General features: G+C 52.6%; 9 protein-coding genes across 9 annotated transcripts; 5 read left to right on the forward strand and 4 right to left on the reverse strand.

The window, feature by feature from the left end:
• Nucleotides 1-1047: 1047 nt before the first annotated feature.
• A1O1_04912 (uncharacterized protein) lies at nucleotides 1048-2859 on the forward strand (the record flags this gene model as incomplete). The annotated part of the gene is made up of 1 exon (XM_007725801.1): nucleotides 1048-2859. One exon carries the CDS (start codon nucleotides 1048-1050, stop codon nucleotides 2857-2859), a length of 1812 nt encoding a protein of 603 aa, XP_007723991.1.
• Nucleotides 2860-3331: 472 nt separating this feature from the next.
• On the forward strand, nucleotides 3332-8182 carry A1O1_04913 (pentafunctional AROM polypeptide; the record flags this gene model as incomplete). The annotated part of the gene is made up of 1 exon (XM_007725802.1): nucleotides 3332-8182. One exon carries the CDS (start codon nucleotides 3332-3334, stop codon nucleotides 8180-8182), a length of 4851 nt encoding a protein of 1616 aa, XP_007723992.1.
• Nucleotides 8183-8680: 498 nt separating this feature from the next.
• A1O1_04914 (uncharacterized protein) lies at nucleotides 8681-10942 on the reverse strand (the record flags this gene model as incomplete). Its single annotated transcript, XM_007725803.1, has 1 exon — nucleotides 8681-10942. The coding sequence occupies one exon, from the start codon at nucleotides 10940-10942 to the stop codon at nucleotides 8681-8683; it is 2262 nt and encodes a 753-aa protein (XP_007723993.1).
• A 742-nt stretch (nucleotides 10943-11684) lies between these two features.
• On the forward strand, nucleotides 11685-13537 carry A1O1_04915 (alpha-1,2-mannosyltransferase; the record flags this gene model as incomplete). The annotated part of the gene is made up of 2 exons (XM_007725804.1): nucleotides 11685-11743; nucleotides 11800-13537. The coding sequence occupies 2 exons, from the start codon at nucleotides 11685-11687 to the stop codon at nucleotides 13535-13537; spliced, it is 1797 nt and encodes a 598-aa protein (XP_007723994.1).
• Nucleotides 13538-14097: 560 nt separating this feature from the next.
• A1O1_04916 (alpha-1,2-mannosyltransferase) lies at nucleotides 14098-15474 on the forward strand (the record flags this gene model as incomplete). The annotated part of the gene is made up of 1 exon (XM_007725805.1): nucleotides 14098-15474. One exon carries the CDS (start codon nucleotides 14098-14100, stop codon nucleotides 15472-15474), a length of 1377 nt encoding a protein of 458 aa, XP_007723995.1.
• A 2155-nt stretch (nucleotides 15475-17629) lies between these two features.
• On the reverse strand, nucleotides 17630-19623 carry A1O1_04917 (uncharacterized protein; the record flags this gene model as incomplete). The annotated part of the gene is made up of 2 exons (XM_007725806.1): nucleotides 17630-19176; nucleotides 19236-19623. The coding sequence occupies 2 exons, from the start codon at nucleotides 19621-19623 to the stop codon at nucleotides 17630-17632; spliced, it is 1935 nt and encodes a 644-aa protein (XP_007723996.1).
• Nucleotides 19624-20149: 526 nt separating this feature from the next.
• On the reverse strand, nucleotides 20150-21067 carry A1O1_04918 (uncharacterized protein; the record flags this gene model as incomplete). The annotated part of the gene is made up of 2 exons (XM_007725807.1): nucleotides 20150-20534; nucleotides 20622-21067. 2 exons carry the CDS (start codon nucleotides 21065-21067, stop codon nucleotides 20150-20152), a joined length of 831 nt encoding a protein of 276 aa, XP_007723997.1.
• Nucleotides 21068-21741: 674 nt separating this feature from the next.
• A1O1_04919 (histone H3) lies at nucleotides 21742-22268 on the reverse strand (the record flags this gene model as incomplete). Its single annotated transcript, XM_007725808.1, has 3 exons — nucleotides 21742-21961; nucleotides 22018-22171; nucleotides 22232-22268. 3 exons carry the CDS (start codon nucleotides 22266-22268, stop codon nucleotides 21742-21744), a joined length of 411 nt encoding a protein of 136 aa, XP_007723998.1.
• An 819-nt stretch (nucleotides 22269-23087) lies between these two features.
• Nucleotides 23088-23515, forward strand: A1O1_04920 (histone H4; the record flags this gene model as incomplete). Its single annotated transcript, XM_007725809.1, has 2 exons — nucleotides 23088-23314; nucleotides 23374-23515. 2 exons carry the CDS (start codon nucleotides 23088-23090, stop codon nucleotides 23513-23515), a joined length of 369 nt encoding a protein of 122 aa, XP_007723999.1.
• Nucleotides 23516-26215: the final 2700 nt, after the last annotated feature.

A 26215-nucleotide genomic window follows, 5' to 3' on the forward strand; every position in this document is an offset into this window, starting at 1 on the left:
GTGAATTACTCTGCCATCATTGACCCTGACCCCTGCCTCCTGCGCTACGTGGCTCTTCTAGGAGCTACTACCATGGTGGTTCAAACGTGTAAATGCCTGATCTAAGGTAGACACAACTTCAAGCAAGGAACAAGGCTCTGGGGAAATCATATCGGGAATCTTTGCCGAAGAGCTGCGATTTGGTCAGGTGCAACAACGAATTTGTGCCGATGCTCGTCGAGTCCAAACCTGGCGGCACCTCCAGCGTTGCTCGAACTATCAACGGGGACCTAAATTACTTGTGTCATGTCGGAGGCAGCCGCCCTGTCATCGGCTGCTATCTCAACGATACGCGATGCCGTTCTGTGACTCCGTCCGCGTGTGAGCGCCATCAAGCTAAAGGCGAACTGGCCGCAATCTGACCCCTTGACAGAGGTGTCCCGACCTATGCTGGGGTGCCTTGCTGCCTGTTCTCCCGTTTCCTTTCGGATTTTTCTATCTTGAATCACAACTAGTTTACAGCAGGATGTCAGGTAGGTTGTTCCGTGACATGTACCAATTTTGCACATGCGTGGCGGCTCCGTTCGCGCGCCAGGACAATTGCCGATAAGAAGCAGCCGAGTCTATATATGAGACAATGCGTACCAACTTGCAGACCTTGAGGTGGTTGCACGCGACGGAATGATTGCGCCGCTTCGCGGCCACAATGGCTCATGGTGCACTGTATGTCGCACTCCTTTCTCGCTTCTGCCGACCCCTGGCGGCTCCTGGGCTAGGCGCCTCGACGCTGGGGGCCAAAATCGAGAATCTCAAGAATATGCAACCACGCCGTCTTGAAACATAGCGTCTTCCAGCCTTAGGCCTTGGTGTTTGCTTCCATATGGCATCTTACAGCATGTGCACAATTTTCATGTATCCCCAGGGATTTATGAAGGCCCTGGTTACAGTCAAGACAAGTCAACTGCCACCTAAGCCCGCTTACACTTGATATATAGAACAGCTCGTCTCCTCAATCCGCCCATCAGCTTTGCCATCAGATCCGGCAGAAAAAAGCCAACCAGTCTCGTCATGACCTGGGCACCCTGGCATGTCTTGCATAATTGGTCGCCTTTCAAGATCGATGCCCTTGGTCTCGTCACCTTACTCGGATCCGAGGAAGTCAACTCTGCCGTTGGCCGACTTGTCCGTAGCACCTATCTCGAGTACCTTCCATTGCTGGGCGCTTTTGTCATTGCGGGAGATCGGTTTACAGAGAAGGCAGCCGGCTTCAACCTCTACAACATCTCCCAGGGTATCCACACAACAGATCTCTCTGCATGGCTGACGCGGTGGATTTCTTCTCAGCATTTTGAGGTTACCCGCAGTTTTGTGGTCTGGAAGGTTACCCCACCTCGGTCTCGACGACACGATATCAGTGTGGCTATGACCATCAGCTTCATCCTCGTCGGTTTCCTCGTAGCTCTGGCCATCCTGTCCAGAGACTGGTATGGCTTTGCCAACGCCACAGCCATGATCGTTTCGATTTTGGTCCGTGCCTATGTCATCGGACAGCACCGTATAGCCATTGACGCTATGGTGCACGAAGTGGTGCTTAAATCCAACCCTGCTCCAACGGCAGGTCTCTACGAGGGCGAGAGATCAAACCACAAGTTTTTGAAAGCAAACAAAACAACAGTGAGAACGAGAAATCAAGCATCCGCTACCGTTGTCCCTGGTGGTGACGCACCAGAGCAAAGTGTTTCTTCGCTGAATGGTTCGATTATGAACAAGGCTTCCCCACGGCAGGTTCAGATTACACAACAGGGACAAACAGGAAGCGAGGAGATGACGAAGCCAGATCCGAAGAGATCGGAACTCAAGAACAGTTCTTTGTTCGGGAAACCCACAAAGGTACTCATCATTCAGCCGGACTCCAAAGCAGTGACCTTTTGGATGCCAGATGAGTTGTTACACCCGCCGTCGTTGTTCATAGAAGGACCTCTTCTCCAACATCCGCGGACATACCTGTATGTGAGATCTATCGGATGGCTGGCGTTTGGGGTGCACATCGTCACGATCGGCATGGCAGATTTGGCCAGTCAACTGTACACTGTTGTCTTGCTGGTACTACCTACTGTCCTGCTCGTGCTTAAGTTCGGCTGTGACGACTCGAACTGGAGATCCACCATAGATGTTTGGAGAGGGAGATCCGTCGACCGGGTTCGACACCACAAGATAGACGAGTCGAACGAGGTTGATGAGAATGCAAATTCGGGAGATTTTGTGAAGCAGCGCGAATGTTGGATCGGTTCACGGCTGAAAGCAGAAATCTACGATTGGCCGGCATCCTACGAATTCATCGAAGAGGGAGAAGGAGAAGACAAGAAATGGTTCAACCGTGTCCCCAAGGGCAAGCAGCGCTCAAGAAAGCGACAAGATCTTTACGCATGGCTTGCACTTACCGGCGATGAGGAAGAGAGCATGGACAAATGGGATCTCTTCCCTCATAGCCGCAACGGCAACCAGGAGTGGTGGAAGACGTACTCACTGAAACGGGATGCTTTACGGTGCAATGCAAATTTCGGACCGCAGCGTCTAGTTGTCACTCATTACGACCTGGACGAACGACAGAAAGGCCTTTCCCTCGATGCCATTGGGCAAGCACAGCGTGAGCCTCACTTACGCAAACTCGCCGCTCTTCAGGTTACTACCACAGCCTTTCCAGCGTCCAGCCATCATTGGGTACCGGTTTTTGGGTTGGAAGATACTGGGTTGGGTGATGTCTCGCCGCAGATGATCCCAGACAATGAGGCCAGACCGGTCTATGACGGCAATACAGTTTCGGGGTCTGTTTTAAGTAATAGTCAATCCGATGCCTCTACGCCCTTGATGAAGGACTAAAAGACCACATATGTAAGTCCTTACTGTTAAAGAATGGGACCATGCGTGGTCACGGTGGAAAGACGAAGCCACAACCTGGTGAGCGCAGTATGTTTGGAAAATGTATCGCTTTTTCATCTCCGCGCTCAGCAGGCAAGCAGGAATTTCATTGTCTGCATTCCAACTCCCGAACTGCCGTATGTTAGAAGTGCTTTAATGAGTCTATTGTTGGACGATGTTGCCCACTGGCACGCGCAGATGCCTTCGAAGCAGAGCGTTATACAATGACGAAACGAGCTAGCGGTGTTAAGTGGCAGTTGTCTGCCAATAGTGACAGTTCTTTCATGCAAGGCTGTAGATTGCCGCAAGCTAGTGGTGCCAAGCTCCTTAAAATGCCGCCAAGGCATAAAAGAAAATCGAAACGAGCTCCAGATTCGGACCCCGGCCTCAGTTAGAGTGGCATGCAACTCGGGTGTCGACTCTCTACATAATCATGCCGTTGGTCAACGGGAAGGGCGAAGACGTGCGGGTGAGTCTTCTAGGTAAAGAAAGCATCATCATCAATTTTGGTCTGTGGCGCAACCATGTCGCCTCAGATCTGCTCACCAATCTTGAGTCATCCACTTATGTCTTGATCACCGACACCAATATCAGCTCTATCTACACAGCCATTTTCCAGGAAGTTTTTGAGGCTGAAGCCAAGCGGAAAGCCAGTTCCCCTCGGCTTTTGGTCTACGAAATTCCACCCGGGGAAAGCTCCAAGTCTCGACAGACCAAAGATGATATTGAAGACTGGCTTCTGAGTCAAAGTCCGCCATGCGGCCGAGACACCGTGATCATTGCTCTCGGAGGTGGAGTTGTTGGCGACTTGACAGGATTTGTAGCCGCCACCTACATGCGTGGCGTTCGATTTGTCCAGGTCCCAACAACGCTGCTCGCAATGGTCGATTCCTCGATAGGAGGCAAGACGGCTATCGATACCCCCTTAGGCAAGAACCTCGTTGGAGCCATCTGGCAGCCGCAGAGGATTTATATCGACCTTGATTTCCTTGGGACTCTACCGCGACGGGAACTGATCAATGGCATGGCCGAGGTGATCAAGACTGCTGCCATTTCTGAGGAACAAGAATTCATCGCACTCGAAACCAATGCCCAACGCATCATGGCTGCAGTCAATGCCGACATCAGGCAAGGAGCTGCGAGGTTTAAGGATATTGAGTCGATTCTGATCAGAATCATAGCTGCATCAGCGCGATTCAAGGCGCATGTGGTCACGATCGACGAGAGAGAAAGTGGATTGCGCAACCTTCTGAATTTCGGCCACTCTATCGGACATGCCATCGAGGCTTTTCTGACCCCCCAAGTGCTTCACGGTGAATGTGTGGCCATCGGCATGGTGAAGGAAGCAGAACTTGCTCGGTTTCTGGGAGTGCTCAGTGGCGTGGCAGTGGGTCGTCTGCAGAAATGTCTGACCGCGTACGGGCTACCAACACGGATCGACGACGACAGAGTGCGCAAGCTGTCCGGCGGTAAAAGATGTACCGTCGACGGAATGCTCAAGAAAATGGGCGTGGACAAGAAAAACGACGGTGCAAAGAAGAAGGTTGTTCTCTTGTCAGCAATTGGCCGTACTTATGAGCAAAAAGCCAGCGTTGTGTCAGATTCTGATCTGCGTGTGGTACTTTCTCCAAGTGTGGAGGTAATTCCTGGCGTGCCCCGAGATCTGAATGCAGTTTGTGCGCCTCCAGGATCAAAAAGCATATCCAACCGAGCGCTGGTTCTGGCCGCGCTCGGCCAGGGTACATGCCGCGTCAAGAACCTGCTTACCTCTGCTGATACTGAGGTCATGCTGGATGCGCTTACCAGGTTAGGAGCTGCCACGTTTTCCTGGGAGGAAGACGGCGAGGTTCTGGTCGTGAACGGCAACGGTGGCCGCCTCCAAGCCAGTGCAACTGCACTTTACCTGGGTAATGCCGGAACGGCTGCTAGGTTTTTGACAACAGTTGCTACCTTGACAAGACAGGGGCCTGTGGCATCTACAATCCTCACCGGAAATGCTCGCATGAAACAACGACCAATTGGGGATCTTGTGGATGCCTTGAAGACGAATGGCGCTGAAATGGAATACCTTGAGACAACGGGGTGTCTCCCTCTCAACATTGCAGCCTCGGGCGGCTTCAACGGTGGCGAAATCAAGCTGGCTGCCAAAGTATCGTCACAATATGTTTCCTCACTGTTAATGTGTGCCCCTTACGCCAAGAAGCCGGTCACACTCAGACTTGTGGGTGGAAAGCCTGTTTCACAACCATACATCGACATGACCATCGCCATGATGGCGTCTTTCGGCGTCCAAGTGGAAAAGTCGAAGACGGAGGAACATACCTATCACATCCCGCAAGGTATCTACCGCAATCCTGAGGAATATGTTGTCGAAAGTGACGCAAGTTCCGCCACCTATCCATTGGCAATTGCTGCCATCACAGGCACGACCTGCACTATCCCGAACATTGGCTCGACGTCCTTACAGGGGGATTCACGTTTTGCGATGGATGTGCTGAGACCGATGGGTTGCGAGGTCAAACAGACGGAAACCTCAACGACAGTGACCGGTCCGCGAAACGGTACCCTAAAACCGTTACCGAACATCGACATGGAGCCTATGACCGATGCTTTCCTGACAGCCTCAGTACTAGCAGCCATCGCGCAGGGCACGCCGTCAAATACCACCCGAATTTATGGTATCGCCAACCAGCGAGTGAAGGAATGCAACCGTATACAGGCAATGGAAGACGAGCTCGCGAAATTGGGTGTCACTTGCCGACAGTTTGACGACGGTATTGAAGTGGACGGTATCGACCGAACTCAGCTACAGCAACCCCAAAGAGGTGTACACTGTTACGACGACCATCGCGTTGCAATGAGCTTCAGCGTCCTTGCTCTAGCTGCGCCGCAGCCTACTCTCATTTTGGAGAAAGAATGTACCGGAAAGACGTGGCCTGGTTGGTGGGACACAATGGCCAGAGTGTTCGGCGTCAAGCTCGAGGGCGTCGAATTAGACACAACTACGCACGTTACGACCAAGAAGCTGGACAGAAGCAAGGCATCTATGTTCATCATCGGCATGCGAGGTGCTGGCAAGACTACTTCAGGCCGATGGGCTGCACGGTCATTAGGCAAGAAGCTGATTGATCTCGACACTGAACTCGAGCTCCGAGAAGGCAAGACGATACCAGAGATCATTCAAGAGAACAGCTGGGAGCATTTCCGTGAGCGCGAACTGGCTCTTCTCAAGTCAGTCATGAAGGACATGTCGACAGGCTACGTGTTCGCCTGCGGCGGAGGTATAGTCGAGATGCCAGAAGCCCGCAAGTTATTGGTCGACTGGCACCAGAGTAAAGGTCATGTGCTTCTAGTCGAGCGGGACATCAGTCAAGTGATGGACTTCCTCCAGATCGACAAGACCAGACCTGCCTATGTCGAAGACATGATGGGCGTATGGCTCCGGAGAAGGCCTTGGTTCGAGCAATGCAGCAATCTCCTCTATTACAGCCAGAACATCCCCAACGAGCAGATGTCCGAGGCAGCCGAAGACTTCGACCGCTTCTTGCGAATGGCCACTGGCAAAATCGACGTTCTCTCCACCTTCAAGCAGAAAGCAGAGTCTTTCTTCGTGTCCCTGACATTCGAAGATCTGCAGCCCCATCTGAAGACCCTACCCGAGGTCTGCCTGGGTTCTGATGCGGTAGAACTGAGAGTGGACCTACTTATGGAACCAGAATCACAAAGCCCGATCCCCTCAACAGAATACGTGACAGCCCAACTGTCCCTGCTGCGAGCAACTGTCCCTCTCCCTGTGGTCTTCACCATCCGAACAAGCTCGCAGGGCGGCAAATTCCCTGACTCTGCTCACAGCGAGTACCTCAATTTATGTAGGCTTGCGATCCGAATGGGCTGCGAGTTCGTCGACGTGGAAGTGGCTTCGTTTCCCGAGTCGATCCTCAACACGATCCTCGACCTGAAGAACAATTCGTACAGCAAGCTCATCGCATCCCACCACGACCCTCAAGGCCGACTGTCGTGGTCCAAACCAGGCTCCTGGATCCCCATATACAACCGCTGCCTGCAGTACGGCGACGTCGTGAAACTGATCGGCGTGGCAAAGACGATCGACGACAACTTCTCCCTCCGCAGCTTCAAGCACTGGTCTGCGTCGCAGCAACCCGATCTGCCGCTGATCGCCATCAACATGGGCCGGGCGGGCCAAGCATCACGCATCCTCAACGGCTTCATGACCCCCGTGAGCCACCCGGCTTTACCATTCAAAGCCGCGCCAGGACAATTGTCCGCCACAGAGATCCGACAGGGTCTGACGCTGCTCGGCGAGATTGTCCCGAAACAGTTCTACCTCTTCGGCTCGCCCATCCAGGCCAGCAGGTCGCCGGCCCTGCACAACCGTCTCTTCCACGAAATGGGTCTGCCACATGTCTACTCGCTCTGCGAGACGACGTCGCTGGACGAGATCAAGGCCAGGATCCGGGCCGAAGATTTCGGCGGCGCCAGCGTCACCATTCCGCTCAAGCTCGACATCATGGCCCTACTGGACGAAGTGGACGCGGCCGCGAGGCTCATTGGCGCCGTGAACACGATTGTGCCAGTTGCTGACGCGCGCTCCGGCTCCACGAAACTTCTTGGCCGCAACACCGATTTCTTGGGCATGATGGACTGTCTGCGCGCCGCGGGCGCCTCCGCGGCCCTCGGTGACGGCGAGCAAGCCGGTCTTGTCATCGGTGGAGGCGGCACTGCGCGCGCAGCGATCCAAACTCTCCACAGCATGGGATACAAGCCGATCTACTTGATCGGTCGGAACCGGGGCAAGATGGACGAGCTGGCCGCTAGTTTCCCGCCCGTGTACGAGCTGGTGGTGCTCGACGCTGAGGCTGGAGCAGAGACGAAGTCCGGGGCCCAACAAGCGCTCCAGACCCAAATCCAGCACGCACCGCCCATCGTCGCAATCGCCACCATCCCAGCAAACATCCCCATCGATCCATCCCTCAGCAAAGCCCTGGCCGCCATCTTCGCAACACCCCTTCCCCCCATGACTTTACCCAAAGGCCAAGGCTCCCCGGCGCCGAAGCGTATCCTGCTCGAACTAGCGTACAAACCGGCCCATACAGCCGTTATGCAGATGGCTGAGAGTGTCGTCGGCAGCGACGCTTGGAAAACAGTCCAAGGCCTCGAGGTTCTAGTCGCGCAGGGCGAGTGGCAGTTTGAATACTGGACAGGTATCCGCGTCCGAGATCTCGGTAGACGGATTACGAGGGTAAGTCCTACATACCTAGCATGATCCCTTTCCCCTTTCTCAGCCCGTTGAAAGTCGTGCTCCCAAGGTCACCAGGTGTCGACTAACCATTTTGTATAGGAAGCAGTCATTGGTTTCAATGTGTGAGCTCGATTGGAATATCTATATCGATCAGCACCGATATCATGAAGCCCTTTGAGAAAAGCGACGCCTTGGTCGAGAGTGTCTTCGACGAAAGCGTCGTGTGATTTGTTGTGTCTTCTTTCGCAGTGAACTAGGAGGGAAAAGCAGGTAGAATTGACTTGGAAAAAAAGCGAGGAGTGACCCGAGAGTTTAAGGACGTAGGTTGTTCTCAAGGAGACAGATGAGCATTTCAGACAGGCGTAGCTTTTGTACTACCAGTATCAGGGCCCCTTTTCGCAGTAGAAGAGATAACTATCATCTCTAGGTAGGATTACAAGACCGGTTCCATACATCTCAGAGCGGACCCCATTGACGCCTTTGTTCAACTGGAGCAACACCAGGCTCTGCGAACATTACATTTCACGACCCTTGACGTCGTCTCTCTTCCTGCGCCTGCTTCTGCAAAGCGGCTGCTAGAGCTGGGTTACTAGCCCATGGCCCAGCATTGAAATTCGCCGGCGCTGCCATATGCTGCTGGTACCCTTGATTTTGTGGCTGTTGCTGCTGTTGCTGCTGTTGACCCGCCACCCAGCGCTGCTGGTATTGTTGCTGCTGTTGCTGGAAGTTGACAGCAAATGGCTGCGGGAAACCGGGCATGGTCTGTGGCATGAAAGGGAAATTGGCGGGAGGATTCGGGTTGAATCCATTGAAATTGAACTGGCCGTTGGGCAGGGGAGTGATTGGAGAAGGCGTCATCGGCGAGAACGGATTACCTTGCGGCGTGAGTGCTGGAGTTGGAGGGAGGTTGAGGTTCGGCATGGACATCTGCTGGGGGAAGCCATTGTTTCCAGGACGACCTCCACTTCCTCCTCCATTATTGTCGAAAGCCGCTTGTCTGGGTTGACCGAAACCACCACCACCATCATGACGGCCGCGAAACCCTCCTCTGCCGCCTCCGCGACCGCGACCTCTACCTCCACGGCCAAATAAATCCCCTCTTCCAGACCGCGGCGGCGGAGGCAACGGCGGTAATGAGTGGTGAGGCGGTCTGGATTCTTGAGGCTGCTCTCCTCGAGTGAGCAATTCTGTCAGATTTGCCGGTCTCTGCAACGGTGTATATCCTTCGTCGCCACCGTCCGCGACATCATCGTAGTTCATTTCGAGTGAGCCATTGCCGTAGGCGGCGGTACCGTTGTTGGTATTGTGGTTCTGATTCCCTCCACGACCGCCTCCGCGGTGAGACGCTCTGGAATGTCTCATCCCACCGCGCCCTCTGCCCGTCTCAATTGACCTACCCTGCCTCCTCGCCTTTACCTGGCGTTTATGTTCAGCTTCAGCTTCGTCGTCGGAAAACTCGATTTCGTCGTCGCCGACTTCCTCGTCATGGAAGTTCGACGCATCGCTGCCCTTGACGCCTTTCAGGGGTTGGGTGAAGACAAATGTTGAGTGCTGCGGGACATAGAACACAGTGGCCCCGGCAGCGGACAGGCCGACCTCGTTGATTTCGTCATCGTTGTTGAAGCGGATCGTATACCTGGGTTCTTCGACTCGTCCTATCAAGTCGGCGACCACTCCTACGACCGTTCTGTCGTGGAGACAAATCAACGATCCAGTCTCGAGCACCTGATATTCGCCTGAGGTTTTGGCCTTGATGACAACGGTGTTTTCAACCACAACCTCGACATTGCCTAACTCTTCGATTTTCATGTCCTCGGTGATGGTGATGTCGGGCTTGGGTATGACCTCTTCCGGTCGCTCATGGGCTGTTCTGAGCCCACCGTCTGTTTTGTCCCGATTTGTCCCCCCTTCGTCATCGGACCCTATGTCTCCCTGCATGAGTATTCGCGCCGCTTCTTCAGGGTCGAGCATAGCGTAGTCTCCATCTGCGTCATCTTCATCACTGTCCTCTTCTGAAGAAGTCGTGTCGGATGATGAATCGGAGTCGGAATCCGAGGAAGACTTATACGGTGATGAGTCTATTTCCCACTCGGCGCCCTCCGCGCCGGGTTCTGCAGCAAGCGCGTCGTTTGCTCCAGACACATCCATCATCATGTCAGATGCGATGGCCGGGGTGTCGGTATCATTGCCCACTGTCGGGAGAGTAGCATTGGTGTCAAGCGTGACAGTGCCATTTTCTTGGGCTCCTTCATTATGGTTGGCAATATTGCTGTTCTCAACACCATCTGCCAGATCCATATGGTCGTTGAGAACCGCGGACAGGACTTCAGGATCCGCCCGTATCTCCTGCGATACAGTCTCTGACTGTTTAGTTTCTGTATCACGGCCTCCATCTTCACTCTTTCCAGCCTCCCCAGCATTTGAAGCAGTAACCTCCGTGGATCCGACCTCAGTGGCAGCATGCTCTGCTACGGACGACGGCTTCTGCGGCGGTGGAGCGGATGCGGCTTCGACTTGCAGCATCAGCGCATCCAGTAGAGAATTGGAGTCGTGATCTGGAACTGTAGTCTGTGGGTTTGGGGCCGCAGAATCGGTCTCTCTGCCTTCCTGGCCTCCATTTGCAGGAGCAGGCTCGACAATTGATTGCGGAGAATGCGTTGACTTGCCGTCGGCGGGTGAGGCTGGTTGCGACTCGAGAATTTGGCCTGCGTCGCGGGTTTCTTCTGGAGAATTCGTCCTCTGGCGTTTGGCCGGAGATGTTGGGAACTCGTCTCCAACGTCCATTTTAACAAAAGCCGTGATCTTGGGTGCAGCTGCCGCAAAGGATTGACCTGACAGAAGAGCGAGAGACTGGAAACTGCGTGTCGTACTATGTACATGCGAAAAAGTGGCCGCCTCCAAAAAAGTCTCTGACATGCGGAGAAGAAATTCCTCCGCTCACTTTTGCAGGCTCAATCACTACCGTACATACATTACTACACCGACGATCCATCGACACCTTCTTGCACGCTGTCGACTATTATCCATGTATTGTTTCACAGAGGCCGCATACTCAAGAGGGTATTAGCCGCAAATCTTGACGGGTTGACTCGGCGATACGCCGATACCCTCAACGCTAGATACAATTGACCTGAGTTCGTGGGCAGCACCATCTTCCGCAACGATCTCCCCGTCTTTCTCGTTATAGTGTCCTGACAACTATAGGTAGATAGCTACCCGGAGCAAGCCCAACCTTTTACAGTAGTGTTAAAGAGCAACGACATGAAACCTGCGGTTAGAACCACAGCCTTGTGATTGGTTCATGATGGTAAAGCGGCGACAAGAGCTAACCAAATACTGAAGAAACCATGCCTACCTCTAGGTACCTAGCGAGGCTAGGTACCTACTAGTACCTACTAGTACCTATATTGCATGCATGTATTAAATCTGTCTTCATGTTTCAATCCAACTCTTTTGTATCACCTGGGCATCAAATTCCCATTCCCTCAACAGCCGCCGATGATCGATCGAATAGATCTCGCACAGCATGGATCCAAGTCTGGAGGATTTCAACAGACGGACGGATCCCATCAGGCTACCTGAAGGGTAATGAGTGCCTGCTATTTGGAGAGAGAGAGGCCTGCCGCTGACAATAGATGTAGCTCAAAACCTCAACCCAGTCCTCGTCCTGCTACTATCAGATTCTATCTTCCTCTGAATATGGCCTTATATACCTGTTTTTCATCTCATCTTCTGGCTGCTCTTTACGCTCCAATCCAGGATTGTGACGAGACCTTCAACTACTGGGAGCCTTTGCATTACCTCACCCATGGCTACGGCCTGCAAACATGGGAGTATTCTCCCGCCTACGGCATTCGAAGCTGGGCCTACATCGCCATACACGCGCTTCCGACCAAGGTTGCCAGTCTGCTGGGGCAGTCTAAGACAGCTGAGTTCTATGCTTTGCGGATCATTCTGGCCTTCGTTAGTGCAGCAACAGAGGTTCGCCTATACTCAGCCATATCACGAACAGTCAACCCCAGAGTCGGGGTGATATACCTGATGATCGTCGCCATCACCCCGGGCTTCTTCTATGCTTCTTCCGCCTTCTTGCCATCGAGCTTTGCCATGTATACATCCACTCTCGGACTGACCTGTTTCATGGACTGGCATAGCGGGCCCAGGACTGCAACTGGCATCATGTGGTTCGGTATCGGGGCGCTGCTCGGTTGGCCTTTTGCTGGTGCCCTTATCCTCCCATTCGTCGCTGAGGACTGGTTGATCGCCTTGGTAGGGCAAGTTGACCTGTTTGGAACCTTCAGAAGATATCTTGACGGCTTCGTTCGCTGCTTGATTGTTCTGGCTCTGCAGGTCAGCATCGATACGTTCTTCTACCGCAAGGTTCTTGTTGTCCCGTGGCGCATCGTTGCGTACAATGTCTTTGGTGGCCAAGGCCGGGGGCCAAACATCTTTGGAACAGAGCCATGGGACTATTATGTGCGCAACCTGCTCCTCAACTTTAACATATGGCTCATTCTAGCCTTGTTATCCGGGCCGCTGCTCCTCTCCCAGTGGTTGTTCATGAAACAGCATAGCACAAAGCAAACGCTTCTTAGGACGTTGATATTTCTCACACCATTCTACCTCTGGCTGGCGATCTTTACCGTACAGCCGCACAAAGAAGAGAGATTCATGTTTCCAGCGTACCCTTTTCTGGCTCTGAACGCCGCCATGGCTTTCCATTCACTCTTGCTCTGGATCGGGTCACCAGACTCCAATATCTTTGGTAGAATCCCGGTCAAATTGAAGTTGGTGACCGTCCTGTCCACCATTTTTGTCGCAGTCAACATCGGACTGCTGCGGATCTTCGGAACAGTCAGTGCATATCGAGCACCTTTGCAGATCTACGAAGCCCTAGAAACTTCAACAAACATGACTCAGAGCGGAGACACAGTCTGTTTCGGCAAGGATTGGTATCGCTTTCCATCATCCCACTTCCTCCCGGATGATGTACACGCGAAGTTCATCAAGAGCGAGTTCGACGGTTTGCTGCCTGGAGAATTCCATGAAGGTAATGCTGGCTTTGGGTTCTTCCAAGGCACCTGGTTGGTGCCTTCTGGCATGAACGACCAAAATCGAGAAGATCTCGGGAAGTACACTGACGTGAACCACTGTACTTACTTGGTGGACACCTACATGCCCGGCATGGAAGCAACAGAGCATGAGCCACTCTATGTGCTGGACAACAGCTGGGAGAAGATTTCGTGCGCACCATTTCTAGACACGTCGAGGACGGGGCTTGTGGCTAGAACGATCTGGGTCCCGGACCTCGCATTCATTCCAGTCAGATACCGTCGACAGTGGGGAGAGCACTGTCTTTTGCGGCGGAAAACGGCCTGACACAAAAATTATCAGGAGACATCGAAGAAAGGACAAGAAAATTACAACATCCGAAGGCCCCCTCAGAGGGCATTGACAGCATATTAACATCTAACAGAGAGCCTATCTATGCGAGATAGTCGACGCTGGACTCCGATTCTCAGGCGCTCGCGGTGAGATGCCGCAATGATTTCAACATCCACCGGTGTGGAGGATATTGCACTATTCCCCATGTGGCATATTTGTCCCGGAAAATGCCCGGTATACGATTGGTCAACCTCACTACCTAGCTGCATCAGTGGTCCCTGATAAGAATCCGAGGGGCAAGCACGATAACAACCAGTGTTGCTTTGCGGCTTGGAAGCTTGAGGAAAGACCCTGGGGAAAGAGGCCAGAAGCGTGTTGATTGTTCGCTTCGATGGCGGATCGGCACGTCGAATTTAGACATCGGTTCCTTGTGCGCATGGACACCCATACATATCTACTTCAACAATGCCACCCAGGGTGAAATGTCCTCGTGGTGTGTTCCTCGATCTTCCTGCTGTTGGGAGAAAACATCCGGTTAGACCTATTCCACCGACATGGATTCAGAAACGCTTAGACGGTCCCTCGCAGACCTCGTAGCAAGGTCACAACCATACGTCGACCAAGCAAGCACACACCTCCAAAAGTCTCGTCAACACTGCTCGTCGTTACTGGAAACCGCGCAACAAGATATCCACGTCCTGTCACAGAAACCGCATTTTCGAGAGTTATCCTACGGTTTGGGTCTTCTTATATTCATTACAGTCGCTCTCTCACGCTATCTATACCGCCGCCACCTGGCATCCCCAAGTAGCACTCGGCCTTCGACACCAACGATAGAAAAGGCTCCATACAACAAACCAGCTCCGCCAGCTCGCAAACCTGGAACGTGGCCACCGTCGTCGTTCAAACGGCCCACTCCAACACCATATGCCGACTGGTCAATCGAAAAGACCAAGCCTCTACCCTACCGTCCATTCCGTTATGGACCGAAATACTTTGTGACCATGGGCCTCCGCACCGTGAAGTGGGACGAATGGATCGAGCTGGACAACAACTACCCACGATACCACGCGGACAAAGCGCGACGGATCGCCGAACGCGGCTCGAAATGCTGCAGGACAGCTCCCGAGGCATACCCGGCCGCCCTGGAGCTCCTGGAAGAACTGCGCGGATACCTCTGTGACCGGTACCCGATGCTGTACCAGCGGACTGACAAGGGGATCAAAAACCTCTGGTCTGGCGAGGAACTCGACACGACGTCACGCCCGTTGCCCGAGGATCCGATGCAGACGTGCGCTCGGTTGACGCAGGACGACCTGGCGATCATGATCGAGCGGCCAGATGGCCAATATTACCTGCTCGCCGGGGCGGTCTTGCTGGCCGGCTTCTGGCGTCTGGAAGACAAGTATGGGATGCCTCTGTCGGAGATCCACACGAGCGGCGACGTGCCGCAGTTCAAGGAGAAGCTGGAAAAGGGCATGATGAACTTCTTCCGCCGGCTGAAGCCCGAGGAGTTGGTCTCGCGCAACAACTATTTCCTGCAGGTCGATGAGGACCTGGCATGGTCGCAGTCGATCGGCTCCGAGGACTCGGACGGCATCAGCTGGAACACGGCAGAGAAAAACCGTGCCATTGAGCATCACTATTTCCGCTCCGAGCGCCAGTCCTTGCGCCGCCTGCCTAAAACCGGTGGCGTTGTCTTCACTATCCGCACCTACTTCCATCCCATCACCGAGATCGCCGAGGAGGATTACGTTCCTGGCCGTCTGGCCAGTGCTATTCGGTCCTGGGGTGACGACGTCAGCCGTTACAAGGGCAAGGAAAAGTATGAGGAAGTTCTGCTCGAGTACCTTGACAAGAAGCACCAAGAGCAGCTTGACAGGGGGTTAAAGATGGAAGAGGAGGACGAAAAGAGGAGTTATCCTTGGTGAACTGATCGTTCTTTTACTATCCGTGGCGCATTGTGGTATGCTGACCCAGTCTCTTGACTACACCTATATCGCTGGGTGGAGGAGGGCAACCTTGTAACCCTTGGGTCCTCGTCGACTTGAGACTTCTGAAACCCTGCAATCCTGCAAGGAGGGGCGCGCCATATGCATGACAACTCTTCAACGCTCCGCCTGTGGTTCTCTTTCAGGAAACTAGGTATCTAGGATACATACATGTTTCTGATGATATGAGAGATAACCATATATCCACATGGTACACATACATATTTTGCAAGGATGAGGAAGACACTTTTTTTCCGTCGCCTTTGTCTGCGAAGATGAAAGATATACCACGACCCCTTCCGGGTCAAAATACATATATACACACATCCATCAACACGTGAGAGCAATTAGAGGCCACATAAGATGAGAATGACACATATTGTGGTATATATCTCGCTTTTTCCCTCCTTTCGCCAGGTCTCCCCCCTACAACATTGAAGCAAACATAATGAGTTCTCCGTGGCTCTCTTCTTGCTTCTCTTTCCAGTGCCATCCCGGGGGTGTATTGGTAAAGTCAATGGCTAACAACTCCGTGGGTATCCTGCTCGGTCTTGCGCGTCCATGGCCACAGCCAGTCTATCCGGGTCCATACTAGTATGTGGGTGTAGAAGTAAACATAGACATACAATAATATTTATTATACTCAGGTTCATGAAATCGCATGAGGTTCAATAAATGTATTCGCGGATTCTAGGGGCGCATTCATCCCTCACTTACTTTGAAAGGTATAAGATATACAATCGAAAGCAAACAGACGTGCGGCATCCGAGAGAAACGATAATATAACAGAGAACCAGGTACGTTGGCGTGCTCCTCGCCACAAATTGGATGTCTAGTTTTACTTCTATGGTCATCCAGTCACCCGAAGACGACCAAATAGATGATGTGTGTCTTCCAGGAGTATACTAGCCAAGTAGCTACCAAGTACCTGGTCACTTGTTGCGTGCGAGTGATGCCTGTCTCCCATGGTATCCACGTGAAAAGGCGTATCTCGCCCGGAGGACAGACAATTCCTCAGCACACCTGGAACTTGTCCGCACAGCACGTTGGCCAAGATCCAAATAGCTCGAGAGTCCAAGCACCAGACCAGACCGAAAGGGAGACACACACGTCTCGATCCTCTCTTCGCCCTTGTCCGCTGCTCTTTCGCAACAACTTAAAGAAGTCAGGGATAGGATCAATCTTAGCGACGCATCACCAGAACGATGGCGCAATGCGAGCTCTCAAGTTATAAACCCAGACTTTCGGAACCGTCAGGTCCAAGCTTTCGAGGATCTCAGTAATAATTCTATGATGCGAAGATGTATGCATAGCAGGACACCACCCGAGTTTTTGCTTCCCGCTGTGGCGGATTTCTCGGATAGATAGAGATAGCCGGCGGCCACGCGCTCAACGCCATCTGCAGCCGCAGCCGCAGCCGCAGCCGCAGCCGCATTCGTTCGTGGGCACGGTCGGCCATAGCGAGATTGGGATCTCGGGTGTAGCAATCTGATATCACCACAGACCATGTCCGCGAGTACGCACGTCCAAACGAGCGAGACGCCAATATTGTCAGCTTTCTTCGGCCCTTTCTCGCTGCATCGCTGCGCTTGTAGGCATTCACCATGAACCGTGATCCTGCTCCGAGGTTTCCTTGAATTGCATTTTCTCCCGTGGTTCTGTCCGGTGTCGGCATTCGAATCGGAAGTAGTGATAAGTTGACCCCTAGACTGGGTCTGTTCTGGACCTGCTGCGCTGCTTGTCAAACGGATACACCAGAGGCTGCGGCGTGGTGCTGATTTGCCGAGCGAAACCGCATTGACAGCAGACCCCTGAATCTTCTGGCGAGTCTTGTTCCGGGCGTGGCCCCCAGGCAGCAGTCGACCGCGAACCCAGCATCGTATTGTGATATTGTACCAATACCATCTCATGCAGCAAGGCATGAACGAGAGTCATACCAGACAAGCTGGATTGATGGTATGCAGGTTGCCGCGACGTTCTCGGCATTGAGCCATTCAGTCGCGGTATGTAGCCATGGTTGCCATCCGGAGCTCTTTCGACTGAACCTGCAGTCCCATCTCACACATTGTAAATGCAACTTAAAGGTCCATGGCCTCTAGACTCGACTCCTTCTTGACGCGCCGGACGCTTGTTCAGCACTGTGGCTTTCACCCTCAACGCCGGCTATTTGTCTCATCTTTCTCCTCTCCTCGGCTTCCCGGACTCTCATTTCATTCTTCTCGTGGATCCATTCGCAACCGTCGCGAAACTCGCAGACACGACACTTCCACGCGTCATGCAGGTCGACACCCTTGGGTGCCCGCTCAGCACGCCAGAATGCCAGCGCGTCGTAAAGGTACGATTTGAGAAAGGAGGGATTGAAGATGATGGATTTGCTGCCCAATAGCTTCGACCCGGAGCGAGAATCATAGGACGTTGACACATATCGTGCCGTCAACAGCGACGACAGGCGTGTCGGATAAGACGGGGGCCTGGAAAGTTGAGAGAGCGACTGCGGTGTTGATGAGGGGACGTCGTTGGTAGAGTCAAAGTTGGGAATGTGCTTCCACGGGGCAGAAGCCGTAGGAGAGATCACAAATGTCTCCCTGAACTGAGCCAGCATGAAGGCCCACAGACTGGCAATGTTGTTATGTTGAAGCAGAATATCCATCGAGTCCTGAGTCGAGGGCCAGACTTCGTCCATATCCATGTCATTTTTATTGCTATCGGATTGGGATTGCGAGCTGGAGAAGTCGAAGAAGTCCTGATTAAGGTTGCCGATCTGCGCGATAAACTCGTCTGAGAACGTCTCTTGCACATCTAATCCATACCGCGAGGCGAGGTGGTCCAGCGGGAAATGCCCCTGTGCCAGATTTTCCAGCATGTGGTGGTATAGATGCAGCTGCACGATCGTCGGGCGTATGCTGGAACCACTAGGTAAGGTCGAGGTTCCCCGTGTTTTGACATCCGTAATGTATATCCTCCTTTCCTCTTGCGACTTTCCATGTCTCTGTTCTGTTTTGACAGTGCTGTCTTGGTCATTCTTGCTACCCAGCGCTTCGGCTATGGTCTGTCCCTGCGCGCTGATGTCGCTGGTGACAAGGTAGTCTCTGATACTGGCCTGGTACTCAGGCAAAGGAGGCTCCGAGTCTTGCTTCGACAGTAGCCTGAGACTCTGTCCTTCCAATTTCGGGTCTGGACAATCGTAACTCAGCTCGTCAATCACGCCGTTGACCAGCTCGCCACCTATTGATCCCCATACCTCCAACTCCCGTGTCTTGCCTGTTTCACGTAGCGTCCGCAGCCCCTGTATGATATTCCATATTCGCAGCCCCCAACTGTCTTCTTTCTTGGTGACGGTGACCGGAACTGTAGCGTGCACTTCATCCTCCAGGGCCTGGTGAACCGCACTGCCTTGTTTCATCGCAGGAGTCCTCCTTTTCCGGCCATGCTTGGTCAGTACGTAGAAGTATTGCAGTTCACACCAGGCAGGCGATATGAGGTCAGTGACGGAGAGTGGCTTTTTCGGCGGTCGTCTGAATCGTTCTAGAGGGCTTCGAGAATCAGGTTCAGAGGGCTGAACGTCGTCTCCACCAGGTGTTTCCGTGTCTGGAGTTTCTGATGTTCGCCTTTGCTCCTTCCTATTCTGTGTCCTCGCTTCGGCTAGCCGCTGGTCAGCTGGTCAGTAAGAGAAAGCGCCAGGGCGATCGCCGTGTACTTACTACTCGGTTCGCGTATGCCCTGAACAAATCTAGAGCCTGGGATTTGCTCTCGTACGTCTCTCTGAGGTGTTGTCTCGCGACCAAACACTTTGGGTAGACGAACGCCTCGAGGCGCCTCATAATCTTCGATGTCGGTGACCACCAAAGGCGCGCTTTGGCCTTGGGTCTGCTTTGCGGCGACTTCCAGTAGCAGCTGGTCAATTATCTCAAGCTCTTCAGGATCTTCTGCGAAATCGCTGTACTCGTCCTCATCGTCCTGCCCTCTGGCAGTGATCTTCAGGTCAATGGTATCTGCCCGCATGAGAGTGCCATTGTCTTGTGATTGACTCGAAGTATTGGACATGGCCCGGTCGTGAGCAAGATCCGTTGGTGGCGTTGTAAGCGTCATGGTCCAGCATCCGCCATTTCACGACTCCTCAAAGATAAGGAGATATGAAGGGAGGACAAGCTCATCGTTGATTCACTCTGGATATATAGCAGCCGTATCACGGCATTGTTTGGCTATGGCGTCTCAGAAAAAGTTTGGGAGAGGCTTTTGCCTGGTCTTCGTCTGTTTGTGGACGCGTCGCGGGGCTCCTACACGTTATTTTGGCTTGCAAGACATTGGCGGATATAGTGTCTAGCATTCAAGATGAAGGAGATCTAATACAATCTATATACATGCTCTACTCTGACACACAATTCAGTGCTTCCTGACCAATGAAGCCCACCTACCCATGTGCATGCGACCTCCTTTCTCATGCAGATTTATCCAATGCTCTTGGTTGAGGCCGCGATATGGGATCTCCAACACCTCCTGCATCTCCTCCGAGCCTTTAAGTTCTCATTCAGACAATGCAAAAGCGCAGACGCTCAACCCTGCCATCCAAAGATAGTGTTGCAGCCGCTTCGGGCAGTCAAGCTGCGTCACTTCACTACACATCTTCTGGAATGACAGGTCTGTTCAGCGAGTCCGTGGCCATTTCGATCTTCTCTTCTGTCCTGTTCAAAAAGCTCAAGTATGCCTGCCACGCGACGGCGAAGATCCCGGAGAACATGAACCTGTACTGAGGCATGATGAACCAGAAGCTAAAGGCAGTGACTGCAGGCCACAGCTTTAGAGAATTGACGACGCTCACAGGAACAGCGGCCTTGACTCGTGCAATGATCCCAGAAGGAGGTTCCCCTGATAGGAGGGCTTGCATTCCAAAGAAATAAGTATTCAAAACCGGAGTGAGCAAGGCTTGATTGACCGCGACCTTCGCGCATATGGAGGCCAATTTGGAGGAGTAGTTGAAGTTCCTACCCAGAAATAGAAACCTGCGCTTCCTGTTAGTCATCGTTTGATTGAATGATGGTCGCCACTGCTGTGAAGATGCTCATCTTGCGCTGGGAGTCCAGACGTACCATTTATATCCCGGTATGGCAGCTCCCGCGCCGATGATCAGCATACGCAACGTCCGGATCGGATCATAAGGCTCTCCCCCAATGTCCTGGGCCAGGAGATCACCACACAAGTAGGTTGTCAAAGTCGTACTTAACTGCACGGTGTAGGGTCGCTTCAGTTGCATCCGGTGAAACCAACTGAAGAAGGTCGACACCGGCCCTAGCCTGTGATACCATAGCTGAATAGGAATATCGACCGGTTCGATCTTCGTAGATTGGGTGACGATTTCACTCGGTAAGTGGGGAGGGAGTTGACTCTGGATCTGATTGTTCGGGTTGGTCTGGTCTTTGGACGAGGTGGACTTTGACGAGCTGCGCTGGGCGTGTTGAGGAGCGCGAGTTCGAGGTATTCGTAACCACGGTGAACTGGCGCCGAACCTGCCCGATAACCGCTGCAGAGATATCATCATCGTTTCACGGCCATCACGAGAGGAGGTGAGAGCGATTCCTTCATTGAGAGCATCGCGCTGTGAAGAAGTCCGCGCCGTGTTTTGTGACTCTTCATATCGGAGAGGATTGGAGACGGCGTTAACGGCTTCCCCTCCGAGTGCTAGGGTTTTCTTCCAGGCGAGTTGGGCCCGATTACCTCATGCAGGTCCACCGCCCGATGACGCCTATTAGGCCTCAATTTTGAGGCTTATAGGCGCCCTTGTCCCTGTATTATTGGCGTCACCGAACCAACCTGAAGAACAACTGGGTCGCAATAGCAGTGAGTACTCTCAGGCGATGTCTGTCCTACAAGTTCGAATTGGGGATAGTACTCCTACGGTTGGAAAGAAGAGAGAATGTTCATGCATGGACGTGAATCGTATTTTCAACGTCTATCTCGATGCCGGCGCATTCTGCTCTGTCCAAGTCATATCTATGACTGGATTGCTGTGATGTACAAGCAGAAACGCCTAAAGCCCCAGGACCACCCATGTTTGTCTTTGAAAAAAGCAATACAAGCCATATGAATCATTCCGTTTCGCCGGTGCAACTCGTGAAAACCCCGATACCCATCATCATGCCCAACTTCCCAAGTGCTGATTGACTCATTGGAGCTGTTTGACAGCCAGTGACTCATCATGACAGTCATCATCTAAGATCGTTCGCCACGGAGACGACGAGCAAGCTGGATGTCCTTGGACTGGATGGTGACACGCTTGGCGTGGATGGCGCAAAGGTTGGTGTCTTCGAAGAGAGAGACGAGGTAAGCCTCAACTGACTCCTGAAGAGCGCCAATGGCAGAAGATTGGAATCGCAGGTCAGACTTGAAGTCCTGAGCAATTTCACGGACGAGACGCTGGAAGGGGAGCTTGCTATTGGATTGTTAGCTTTCATGTTCCAAGCAGCGATGAGGTTGGTGTGAACTAACCGGATGAGCAACTCGGTCGACTTCTGGTAGCGACGAATCTCACGGAGAGCGACGGTACCAGGCTTGTATCTGTGAGGCTTCTTGACACCTCCGGTGCTTGGTGCAGACTTGCGAGCGGCCTTGGATGCGAGCTGCTTTCTTGGGGCCTTGCCACCTGTTGAAGTTAGTCAGATGGGCTGCCAGCGACGATGAAGTTGGATTGTGAGAGTCATACCAGTGGATTTACGTGCAGTCTGCTTGGTACGAGCCATTGCGATAGACTGTTTGATGAAGAACTGAAAGTTGGGTGGGTTGTTGATGAAGTTGTTGTGGATGGGAAGATTGGAGATGATGAGTGAGGCTGACAAGGGAGAGATGCAAGTGGTGGAGGTGGGCGGGACGAGGGGGTATTTGTAGGTAGAAGAGAGAAGGCAGCAACCTTGGCGCGTGATCTAGAGTGCGCTTGCCGGGGAAGTGATGCAGTGCAGTGACTTGTCGTGTTGATTGCAGCACTGCAAAAATAATTGATCGCAAAACCGTGCAAAACAGAGATCAGATCATAGCTGCTGAGATGATCCTGTTGTTGGGCCGCTTTTTGCGGGTGATTCAGAATTGTCGCCCAATCTGGCTGGCGGTCCCGCCCCTTGGCGTACCACCTCGACATCCGCCAGCCGCAGTGCAGGACTGCCTACCCCAGCAACCAATACCTGCACCACTTGATAATTGTTTGCAATTACTTTGTAAATGATCGCAGCAAGTCATTTTCTATTCTTTCTGAAGGATCAGTACATCTACGTTGTGGTTGGCGAGCGATCACTGAATTAGCATAATGTTCACGGTATCAGGGCAGTAAAGAGTGGTAGTCGGGTCTGAATTCTGATTGGCTCTGATCTGGGCTGACCAAGTTGATCTGACCGCCCCTGCCGGGGTGCATAAGTTGCGCCCCCGCCCGCCGCCTCCCCAATCAAAATACCACTCTTCCTATTCCATCCCAACCTTGACCATCTCATCTATCCATCTTCATACAAACTCCTCATCCACACCAACTTGAAGCTTCTCAGCTTTAACAACTTCATCTCCAATCTATCATCATGACTGGACGCGGTAAAGGTGGAAAGGGTCTCGGCAAGGGTGGTGCCAAGCGTCACCGAAAGATCTTGAGAGACAACATCCAAGGTATCACCAAGCCTGCCATCCGACGTCTCGCTCGTCGTGGTGGTGTCAAGCGTATCTCGGCCATGATCTATGAGGAGACCCGCGGTGTTTTGAAGACCTTCCTTGAGGGTGTCATCCGTGATGCTGTCACGTACACTGAACAGTGAGTACAATCATCGTCGACATGGTATCTAGTAGCATGTGTACTGACTTTCACCTCAGCGCCAAGCGAAAGACCGTCACATCTCTCGATGTCGTGTATGCTCTCAAGCGACAAGGCCGCACTCTCTACGGTTCGTACTTTCCTTCAGCCAGCTTCATGTCTTGCCATTTCCTAACCATTGCTGCAGGTTTCGGTGGTTAAACGCATATTATCGCAATCATCCACACTATCACGATGTTGTCTCCGGACCTGAATCATGCTTGCCATCATACCCACCGGCATGGTTTATTGTCCACATCTTTTTTGCTTTGTTTTTTCTGGGGTGGTGTTGGGCGACGCGCAAATGGGTTCTTGCAAATGGGGTCGTCAACGGATCATGGTTATGATGGGATGGCAAATTCTCAAGGTGCCTCGATGTATCATACAGGCACACAACACTATGAGTCGGCCTGGTCGGCGTTGACGGGCGAGCTGAGTCAAATGACATAAAGTATCAGCATCAACATGAAATCAATTTTTCAAAGCAGAAGCTTGTTTCCTACCGTAGACACTGTCTTACATCTTGCACACGACTTCTCGGTCCTAGCTCGGCGAGGCCATCGGTGATTTATTTGCTCGCTTCAGTCCGCGAAATCCTATGTTGTCGGTCGTCCCTTCTTGCCATGCTCGGCAAGGCCTGTTACGTCCTACTCTTGTCTTGACGGCTGTCACTCTCCTGATGGTCATGTCGGAGATGTCAAGTTCTGTACGCTTTATTGGCGCTTCATTCCTATCATCGAGGAGCAGCTGAGTGTAGTCGTCTTCACTGAAATTTGGGTCAATGGTGGATTGCGAAAGCCATATCGTTCATACTCAAGCAAGCTGCTACGACAGGGCACTTATGCGGATCATGGGATGCATCAGACCATCCGTTCAGCAAGCTGTATCTGTGCCATTTGAACGCCGAGCCGACGGGCACAGGTGTTGCAGAATGGGGGTTCTGGCATGTGGCATTGTCGAGTGTTGCATGGCAAGAAGCGCCTGCGACATGGAACCAAGAGCAGGTCTTCACCAGTATCACCACCCTACGAACCGCGAGCACGTCGTAATGGACGACACCGGTTGGTAGGCTAGCTTGAGGCAGTGGTCACAATGATGGTGCTTGGGCATCAGCTAGTGCGAAGGCTTCTAGTAGGGTAGATAGATGGGTGTGGGTGCAGGATCACTTTCGCGCTGAGACAATGGGGAGAGAAGGTGTCGATTGTCAGGAACGCCTCATTTTCGAGGCTACTGTCGCTGGAAGGAGAGAGGGTAGCATCAGAACTTGTAAGTCCTCGAGCTAGGGTGAGGCGTTGACCTCTTTCCAGGGCAAACATTGGGTAGTCAATCGCTTTCACAGTTTCGAAGGATCACGAAGGAGTGGAGGGCTGGGTTGCACCTGCTGGGTTCAACCAACGTCCAGTGTAGCAGAACCGGTCTCAGGCTGCTGAAACATTGTTTCCGTTGCCTGTTAGGTAGGTACTGTGCAGTATGTCATGCTCTGTAACGTACAGGTTGGCAGGTCATTCAGGAATCATGATTGATACGACGCCGGAGGTTGTTGTTGTGTAAGTTGTAATATATTTTATTAACCTTGGCAGATTCCATCGGGACATTCGAGATCACGAACCTCACAAACTACACCGAAGAACAACGCAGCTCATATGGCATCAATGAATCAATCATTCCTCACCACACGCACAAGAGTATCCCATGCCTAGATTGTTCTGAGCCCATGTGAAACAATGCGTTGATCATGGTTGCATGGAGTTCAGCTCCTGCAACAGCAGTGAGCTGACGGCCCGAAGGAACGGAACTACACAGTAAGGCAACAGATGCAGCTAATATCGCGAGAAAGGATCGGTAAAGGGCTACTAGTACCATTGTAACTGAGATTACGAACGCTCACCAGCGTAACGGTCCATTGTCAGCCTCATTTACCCAATACGAGAATAAGCATGCCACGAGGAGCCCGGCGATATATATGGTTCTGCTCCTCCGGCTTAGCAAGCGAACTGCATATCCTGGTCGTCGATAACCCGACGCAGAGCATATTTCCATGGCAACGGCACGATAACAGGAAGCCACCAGTGTAGATATCATGTGCCCGAGGCGAGCAGAAGCAACCACAATCTGCCATTCTCATCCACCTCGACGGCCATCAGCAATGCTTCAGCTACTCCCAGAAGTCAGCTCAAAGAGAGTGTGATCAATTTATTGAACACCAATTGGCCTCACTTCCATGACAAGCCTCGACAGGTAACACAGACCTGCGTCGCAGTTATAAAAAAAGCATGCAGACAGCCTTATACTCGAGGAAGGACTTGCCTGAATGGGCAGGTCAAACGATGCCGGGCAAATCTCTGACTTACTCGGAGGCGTGCAGGCCGGTGACAGGATGAAATGACCATGCCGCAGCAAGCAACCAACAGAGAGAAATTGCGCCACAGCGTACAGAAGTTCAGCTTCGTTCTGTCGAGATTGCCCTGCCTAATGTAACAGAGTCTCCCAAATGGCCGGTAGATCCATCTCATCTGACAGACAGACACATGTGGCGGTGCATTATTGCAAGGTCAAAAAGCCACACAGCCACAGCCTCGGAGAAGGACAGAGAAACTCTGATTAGGGCTGTTGCTGTCCAGAAGCAGGGATTCGAGAACGGCAGGATCCAACAACTCATCCAGTCCTACACACCACCACGCCAACCCAGTGATAGCAGCCATTTTGACAGTCTGCTCCGTAGTCAAGCGAACAAAAGAACCCTGGACTTCAAAGACAAAGGTGTTACAGCTGTGGCTGAGTAGAGCGCACACGACTATAGTCCAGGACCATCGTCGGCGTCCCATAGCTCGGAAGACGTCCACGTTCGGAAATGCTCCATGA

Source organism: Capronia coronata, assembly GCF_000585585.1.
Source record: "Capronia coronata CBS 617.96 chromosome Unknown acBCG-supercont1.4, whole genome shotgun sequence".
In the NCBI taxonomy this organism is placed as follows: Eukaryota; Fungi; Ascomycota; class Eurotiomycetes; order Chaetothyriales; family Herpotrichiellaceae; genus Capronia; species Capronia coronata.